Source organism: Mus musculus, chromosome 3 (assembly GCF_000001635.26).
Source record: "Mus musculus strain C57BL/6J chromosome 3, GRCm38.p6 C57BL/6J".
Lineage (NCBI taxonomy): Eukaryota > Metazoa > Chordata > Mammalia > Rodentia > Muridae > Mus > Mus musculus.
This window is the reverse complement of record NC_000069.6, coordinates 19,608,810-19,618,067: the sequence shown is the minus strand read 5'-3', so window position 1 is coordinate 19,618,067 and position 9,258 is coordinate 19,608,810. Positions and strand designations below refer to the sequence as shown.

Here is a 9,258-nt window from a genome sequence, read left to right as displayed (position 1 = left end):
AGTAGAAGCCCTTAAAGAAAAAACACAAAAATCCCTTAAAGAACTACAGCAAAACAGAACCAAACAGGTCACTGAACAAAACCATCCAGGATCTAAAAACAGAAAGAGAAACAATAAAGAAATCACAAAGGGAGACAACCCTGGAGATAGAAAACCTAGGGAAGAGACCAGGAATAATAGATGCAAGCATCACCAACAGAATAGAAAAGATACAAGAGAGAATCTCAGGTGCAGAAGGTACCATAGAAAACAGTGACACAATAGTTAAAGAAAATGCAAAATGCAAAAGGCTCCTAACACAAAACATTCAGGAAATCCAGGACACAATGAGAAGACCAAACTTAAGGATAATTGGTACAGAAGAGTGAAGATTCCCAACTTAAAGGGCCAGTAAATATCTTCAACAAAATTATAGAAGAAAACTTCCCTAACCTAAAGAAAGAGATGCCCATGATCATACATGAAGCCTACAGAACTCTAAATACACTGGACCAGAAAAGAAATTCCTCCTGTCACATTATAATCAAAACACCAAACGCACTAAAGTGTGAATGCTTCAGTTCTTAAAAGGGGGGGACAAAATACTCATAGGAGGAAATATGGAGACAAAGTGTGGAGCAGAGACTGAAGGAAAGGCCATCCAGAGACTGCCCCACCTGGGGATCTCATATACAGTCACCAAGCCTGGACTCTATTGTGTTTCCCAGGAAGTGCATGCTGACAGAAACCTGATATGGCTGTCTCCTGAGACGCTCTGCCAGAGCCAGACAAAAACAAGGCAGATGCTTGCAGCCAACCATTGGACTGAGCACCATTGTGGGCCTGTGCCCCAGAGGCTTTCCATGGTCTGGTCTGGTTCGAGAATTCCCTCGAAGGGAAGTGAGTGCTGGCAGGGAAGGGAAGTCTCTTCTGCCCTTTCTGCTGCTACAGTTGGCTCTACCTCCATCTCTGCCATGATGTCTGGTTACTCTACTTGGTTACTCCGTGCCGCCCTGCACAGAGCTGTGTCAGGCTGAACTGACATGAGGTCGCCTGGCCAGTGAGGCACTCGGAGGAGCTTCAGGTGATACTTCAAGAGAGCAGACCTCTTCCCAAGTGTTACAGCTCTTAGAACAAAAGGCTCGGTCGATGGAGTAGTTCTCTTGCACTTTCAATTCCCTGGATAGCATTTATACACAGTTTTGGGGGTGATTCATGGTCTGACAGCAGATACCGCTCATTGGCTTGGACTGAGAGCTTGGGGAAAACCTTATTTGCATGTAGGAAGGCTTGGTAGCTGCTCCTACATGACTGATAGCCACATACCTCTCCCTTGGGGACTGTGGGGGTTATGGGAGCTATGGGGGCTGCAATTCTACAAGGGCAAGGGGCCTAGGAGACAGAATCAAATACCTTCCATCCCATGCAGGTGGGATTCACAAGTGGGTCACTGGGGTTCCATACCTTTGCTCGACTGGAGACCAGGGTATCTGTGCACAGCCCACCGCCCCTCACACCAGGTTCCCTGATGGAGGAGATGGAGAAGGGACTGTAGGCATCGAGGGGGTTTGCAGCCCTATGGAGGGAGCAACAGTGTCACCTGGCCAGATCCCCCGGGGTCTCCTGGGGCCTGAACCACCAACCAAACAGTACACATGGAGCAACCTATGGCTCCACCAGCATATATGGCAGAAGATGGCCTTGTTGGACATTAGTGGGAGGAGAGACTCTTGGGCCTAAGGGTGCTTGATTACCCCAGTGTAGGGGAATGGCAGGACAGGAAGGCAGGAGTGGGTGAGTGTGTTGGGGCAGGGAGTGGGGGATGGGATAAAGCGTTTCAGAAGGGGAGACCTAGCAAGGGTAAAACATTTGAAATGTAAGTAAGGAAAATAACCAAAAATTAAAAACAAAAATAAAAAAATAAAACCCTGCCACATGTTCTGCTGCAGCTATTAGAGCACTTAGGTCGCAGATAGGCCAGGGAAAGGAAGCCCAGCTTCAGGCTACATTTGCTCAGCTCAGCCTGATGAAACTGGAATTGTAATCCTATCCCCATGTCTGATGCCCAGATACCCCTTAGTGTAGGCCTTATATTGTCTTTGAGCCCCATATTCCTTTAGAAGCCTGTAAGCCTTTGTTCCATGGGCTGCTTGCTGAAGTCTCTACTTCGGAACCCTTTCTGCTGTGGCCCTTCATTAAAAGACCCTTTGCTAAAACCTGTCTGCTCACCTATACAACCTACAGAATCTCCAGCTTTTATCCAACAGTGTTTCTCTCTGGGCTCTTTAAAGGAAAAATCTGTTTCTCTTGAGCTTTCCTAATTCTGGACTATGGTTCTTGACTCATGGCTTCTTGCCTCCATCTTCAAAGCTTGCCTTTGATCACCCACTGATCATGTCACAGATATCATACATTCTTAATTGGGACCCTCTCTGTAAGTCAGGGACCCAAAAAGAGCCCTTTTATGTACATAGATTTCTAGGCTAGTCATCACAAATGGGCTTTAGCCTACATACCATTTGTAATGTAGAAAGAGCACATCAGTTACTCCAAACAATGATATATATTTTTGTAAACATGAATATACATATTCGTCTTTATCGTTCTGGCTCTGGGTTACCCAACTTGGATGATTATTTCTAAGTTTTATGATTCGCAGCTGAGTAATATTCCACTATGCAAATGTACCACATTTTCAGTATCTATCCATCAGTTAATGGACATATATGCTAGTTTCTGGATATTATGAAAAGAGCAGCAAGGATCATGAATGAATAACTATGAGGCCCCATGCTCAGGAGTAGTTGTCCAACACAAATCAGACCCCAATATTTTGTTGTGGTGTTTTGTTTTGTTTTCTTTTCTTTTGTTTTGTTTTAAAAGAGAGAAAGAATGTAAAGTTAGATGAGAAAGGGGAGGGGAGGATCATGAGAATTTGGAGAGAGGGAAAAGAATATGATCAATATATGTTATATAAAATTCTCAAACAATACATATTTTAAATGACTATAATCTAATATAAAGACTTTGAAATCTCCCACTCTGGGAGCATGGTGTCAGGATTAAGGCAGAAGCTACTGAGAGAAGGCTACATGACTCTGAATGAACATTGCAGAGCTGATGTCTAGCAAGTCACTTTCCTTGGACAGTATCTCTGTCAGGTAAAGAGCCATCCTTGCTTTTTCTGTTGCTGAGGCACATCCTTAGGAACTCATTCCCTCACTCAGAGGCATTTGCCTCATACTACCATAGCCAGAAACAAGCTGGGTTGAAAATATTGGCCAAAAACCCTTTGAGAATTTGATTCTGCCCTTTGACTTTGATTCCAAATGCCTGGCTCTTAACCAGTAGCACTTTTGGACCAAATGCCTGAGAAAGCTGGAAAGCAGAAGTTTAAAATTCCACATGAAAAAGAAAAAGGATGTCTGAGAGAGAACGGGAAGATGAGCTTTATGGTCATAACTTGCCATCCAAAATAAGCCAGGCCTTCCTGTAGTCAGAACACAGGAAGGAAATGTCAAATTACCCACAGATTGGGCTATTTAGCCTTTTGTTTCCTCCAAACACAAAGTAGTATTTATTTGTTGGCAACAGCATTCCCAGCACTTGCTGGTTATTGAGGCTATTAATACTGGGTATCTTCATGGGTCTTGTTGGGTGAGAGAGTTTATATGCATAAGAGTCACATTGCATTTGTCTGCTTTCGCACAATTTAGTTTGTGTAAAACCAGCTTGCATTTGCTAAGTGATTGATATTCTATAAACTTCTTCATGACAGGAGCATCATCTGGTCCCCAGCAACTTAGAGGTCAGAGTAGACATGAAGTCAGAGAGAGAGAGAGAGTGAGAGAGAGGGCGGGAGGGATAGGGAGTTTTATTGTATTCTCATGCTTCTTGGTCCCAGGTGAAGCAGGATGAAAGGACAGGGAATTGTGGTAACATGGGGAGATTAATGAAACATTACTGGTAGAAGCATGTAAGACAATGAGAATGAGGCTGATTTAAACTTCAGGGGCCTGATTCAAGAGGTTTAAGAATGGAAGAATATTGATATATAGTCTGGAGAACTTCCTTGTAATGTTTTGGTGAAGAATGTGGTTGCTTTCTACCATTTTCTAAAACATCTGCCTTAGGATAAATTAAAGAGCTATGGATTAACAGCTTTAGCAGAAGAGATAACCTGACAGCCTAGTATTGATTATGTATCTTGGTTATTAGTGGCCACTCTAATGCAGATCTCTTATGAAAGGGTGCAAACTGAACAGGAAGAAATACAAAACATTCAGTTTTAGAAGAAAAGAAGCACCAAGAAGTTTAAACAGATTAAAGAAAAGCCTGGTGCTAAGTGGAAGGAAGGGAGTGGTGACTTCGCAGCCAACCCCACACAGCGAAGTTTACAACTTATGAAAAGAAATTAAAGAAAGTTTAGGGCTCCCAAGGTGGCACACATACTTTTTTAATTATTCAGAATGGAGAACTTCTATTGTATCTACATGATTTATGTGCAGTAATAATTCTTATCTTTTCTGCTAAATTTTCCCTGACTGACTCTTTCATTACATTGTATCCCTTCCCTTGGGTGGCACACATCTTTAATCCAAGCAATCAGAAGCAGAGGCTGGCAGATCTCTGAGTTCAAGGCCAGCCTTGTCTACAAAGCAAGTTCCAGGACAGCTAAGCTTAGGTAATGAAGGAAACCATCAAGACCAGAAAGCTGATGAAGATGTAACTGATTAGTAGGTCATGTTTCAAACCCAGCCAGCAACAGAATTGGGCAGCTTCAGCCACTTGGTTCTGGCTTTAAAATCAAGGACAGAAGAAAGTGGTTATTGAATCTCCCTCTGTGTCCAAGGAAAGCCACTGAGGCCAGGCATGTGTCAGGGTGACCCTGCATGGAGGCCTACAGAGGCCATTGCATGAAGTTGTGAAGGTGAAGCTAGGATTGCCTTGAAGACACCAAGATGTTGGAAATTCGAGAGCCATGGGATCCCTGCCAAGGAGAGTTGTTAACAGGGAGTGGAACCAGCCAAAGATTAAGAAGTGTGGTTCAATCATCAAAGCTGAAAGGAGTTGGAGATCTGAAAAGCACTTTGACACTAGACATAGAGATGCAGAGTTAAGAGTTTGCCCCACTGATATTTGGTCTTGCTTTGATCTAGTATTTCCTCTTAATGCCCCCTTTCCTCCCCTTTGGAGTAGTAATGTATATTGTGTGCAATTGTGTGTTGGAAGTATGTGATCATTTTATTATTATTATTTTGATTTCTATTTTACAGAGGTTACAGTTAAGAGATTGCCATGAGTCTGCAAAAGATATTTTGGACTTTTAAACATGGTTCAGACTGATAGACCATGGGGACTTGTGGAGTTGAACTGAATGCATTTCTGCTTTATGACATAGCTACAAGCTTATGGGGCCAGGGAATGGAATGTGAAGGTTTAAATGGAAATGGCTCTCAAGGCTCATAGGGAGTGGCACTATTAGGAGATGTGGCTCTTTGGAGTAGGTGTGGCCTTGTTGGAGGAAGGATGTGACTGGAGGTGGACTTTGGAGTTTCAGATGCTCTATGTCTCTCTCTCTCTCTCTCTCTCTCTCTCTCTCTCTCTCTTTTCTTGCTCCCTGCTGACCCAGATGTAGAACTCCTGGCTCCTTCTCCAGCACCATGTCTACATGCACACCACCATGCTTCTCACTATGATGACAATGGACTGAACCTTTGAACCTGTAAGCCAGCCTCAGTTAAATGGTTTTCTTTATAGGAGGTGCAAGTGATCATGGTCTCTCTTCACAGCAATAGAAACTAAGACATTAATTTTAAAAAATATACTTCAACTGTTAACTTTTGTTACAAATTAATGTCTTTAGGAACTGTTAGAAAGAGAAGGAGTGGCTTCTGAGCAAGCTTTAGAGATGTAACTGGAGAGCCGCACAAGCCCCTCTGATATGTAACCATTGTAAAGAAACCTAGCGGCACTTCTCCCTTAGAGAAGCCCAAGATGTCCCAGCAGGTATGCTCGACTTGTTCTGGAACTGCTGTCTATTTTCAACCAGTCTGACTAGCTTCACATTTGGCTCAGCCTGAGATGCATCATCTTAAACACAGATCCTACTCTGTCTGCTTGGAGGTTTCCGAAGAGAAGTCTTTAGGACACTGCCAGTGTGGTGTGGAGCTGTTTCCCTATTCCTGGCATTACAAGGATCCTTCACAACATAGGCTAGAACTAGTTTCCATAACTTCCAAATCAAGTCCCTCTGCGCTTCGGTGTAGGGGGAGAAACCCCAGTGACTGCACAGTTTGAGCTGAGTTTTAGTGACTCTAAAACTGTCAGAGATGTAACTCTGGATTTCACTTACAATATATATTTAGCAGCAATTGACTATAATTTGGTGGGGTGGGAAAAAGAAGCAAAAGAAAAAGACAATGGCATTTTATGCAATGTTATACAAAACTATAACAAGAACTTGAAAATGAAATCTTACATAAAGAAGTAAGACAGGCTCCGGGAAAAGCAACAAGTCCTGGCTGCTCTGCCATTTTAGAAACAGCGTGTGGCTCCTTCGCGATGGTAAGAAAAAGGAGTCAAACATGCAAATACAGAGGTGCTTGTGGAGCTCGCTAGGCCTAGCATGCAGAGAGCTGTTCCGTAATGAATTCTATCCAAACGGGCGCTGTGCCTTTCAGTGCAGCTTTTTTTCCGCGGTAAAGATGCACCCCTTACTTCCTGTGTTTCTCTTCTCTAACTGACTCATCCAGCCAGGTTGGATACAGATCATTTTACAAAGAAAATGGCCAGGGTACTGTTTGGGGCTAGCTAGGTCATGTTCATGCTGATTATCTACCTGGCTCAGTTCTAAGAATTAACTAAGGTTGAATGTTTTTGTCATTTTAAAGCCAATCTAACAGCATGCACTAAACCAAGCCACTCCCGTTCTTACTCAACATTTTTCAGTAAATGTCATGTCTCCTTTAGATCATATTTCTGTAACCACTTTAAATATCAACAAAGAGCTCCGCAAACACAAATTCCTTCTCAACTGCTCTAAGTGCTTTGCTTATGACATTTGTGGCAAGTCTGACTATTGTGTTTAGTTAAGGGGGGAAAAGCATCTTTTCTTCTAAAATAGTACAACTTTAGTCTTTAAGAAATAACATCTGGCTCATCTTAAGATCAGACTCATAATGACTGTCCACTGCCACCCTGTTACCTCATGAAATCAGCATAAATCAACTCTTCAGGCCTTTATTCATCAAACTGAATGCTTTTGATTAGGATTCTACTCAAAGAGAAAGTCTGAGAAAATTATGTAGCAATCATCTTCCCCTTAACCTAAAAATAAAATACAAATGTGAATATGTTCACAGCATTTCATGTTTGCACTTCCCCGATGACCACCCAGAGACATGGCTGAACCAAAAAGAGGAGCTGTGGACCCTCCACGGGCCAACATTAAGAGTCTGTGCAGTAACTTCGAGATCCTTCTCTGATTAGCTGTGTTTTCTCATTTGTATTTGTAGGCTGGAGAACAACTGGAAAGTCCATATCTGGGGAGGAAAACACAGAGAAACAACAATCATCAAACTTTTTTTTTTTACCATGTTCCTTTGATAATGGGGCAAATAGTAGTGTTTTGGAGAAATAACAAGCATGCTTATGAGATATTACCTGAATCCATTCTGCAAATTAGAGGACTATAAATAAATCTAGGTTGCACTCTGCTCATTCCTGGGGTTCCATTTTCCATGAAAACTACAAATATGAAAAAAGATCATCTCTATGGATGATGAGTCCTAGAGTTTTGTCGTTCATAAATGTATGCTTGCCTCTTGTTGGAGCAGACGTTAAAGCCTAGGGCTTGCTTTGGTGGAGAACCTAAGGGGTCATTAACACATAAGTAGTGTCCAAGGTAGCCACACTCCCTCTTAAGTCTATATGAAATTCTTCTCTGGTCCTAGGCTGAGGAAGCTTCCTTAAAAATGTTTGAAGACAAACCAATAAGCACACAAATTGTCAGCCAATGTCTTTTCAGTACCCATGACTTCTATCAGATACCAAGATAATCATTCACCATACAGTTATTCGGTACAAGCTATACTCTCAGGAACCTAGCAGAAATTAATGACTTCACATTCAACTTTGCACTAAGGAGTCCCTATAAAATTGCAAGAAACCTGAGCCCATAGTAAACGCGCATGCACATTCACACAGACACGCACACACTTACAGAAAGAGAGACAGAGAAACAATGTATAGTGAATGAAAGCCCTAGAGTAACAACAAAAGATGAAATAAGATTCAGAGAGGCTTCCATTTTTGCATTTATTAAATACAAGTGTACAAAAAATTATGTATTTAAAGATATCAGATTTTGAAATTAACAAAATCCTAGTGATTGAAGTATCTGAAATTACGTTTTAAAAACTAAAGAGTTTTTAAAAGCTAAAAAGAGAATTCATGAAGTAGAAGACCTATTTGAAGAAATTATTCAGAATGTAACACAGACACAAAAAGAAAATATGAGAAGAGATTAATAAGTACGAAGAACAGAATGTTAAGACTTAGCCTATGTCTATAATATGCTCTGCAGGAAGACATGTTTTAAAAAGGAAAGTACTATTAAAATCCTCAAGATCCAAGAACCAACTGGATTCCCCTGCAAATTAATATCTCTTTCTTCTTTTGCTTGCTTCTATCTTTGATGGTGTTGTGCATTTGTGTGCAGGTGTCTGTTTATGTGGGTATACATGATTGTGTGGACAAGTGTGTGTGGAGGACAGAAGATAACCTTAGGTGGTATTCCTCAGGAGCCATTTAACTAGATCAGACTTTGCCCTCCACACATGTGTACACACACATGTATTGCACCTATACACACATGTACATGCACCACACTTGCATATAAGTGTTTAACCTTACCACTAAATGAAGACAAAAATTAGAGCCATGGCACTATGCCATAGGCCCCACACTAGACTAGATTGATTTTCAGTCAATCAGTGTCAAGAGTCAGCAAGAATGTGAGCTTCTGTACTAACATTAACTCTTAGTAGGAATATAAATTAACCCTTCAGGTTTTCAGAACTGCTTGGTGCTACTTAATACATTGTAGATGTGAATAACCTTTGCCTATGGGATTCCATTCCTGTGTATAATCACAAATACCCCTTAGCACTCATGCACCAAGACTCAAGTATAAGATCATTCTTATCACTTGTTTATAATCAAAACCAAAGTGGAGTCTACTCAATCATCAGCAGTAGAAGGGATACTAAATTATGA

At 41.5% G+C, this 9,258-nt stretch overlaps 1 protein-coding gene across 5 annotated transcripts in view; it reads right to left on the bottom strand.

Annotated features, from left to right (window-relative positions):
• Positions 1–7,205: 7,205 nt before the first annotated feature.
• Dnajc5b (DnaJ heat shock protein family (Hsp40) member C5 beta) overlaps positions 7,206–9,258 on the bottom strand; it is a 102,272-nt gene continuing 100,219 nt past the window's right edge. For 3 of the 5 annotated variants that reach the window (NM_025489.3, NM_001163536.1, NM_001163537.1), the window contains exon 5: positions 7,206–7,523. In NM_025489.3, the coding sequence (NP_079765.3) occupies positions 7,429–7,523 (95 nt within the window). In that variant the 3' untranslated portion in view covers positions 7,206–7,428. The remainder of the gene's footprint in view (positions 7,524–9,258) is intronic. The other 2 variants (XM_006535515.1, XM_006535516.1) reach the window with 1 other exon arrangement.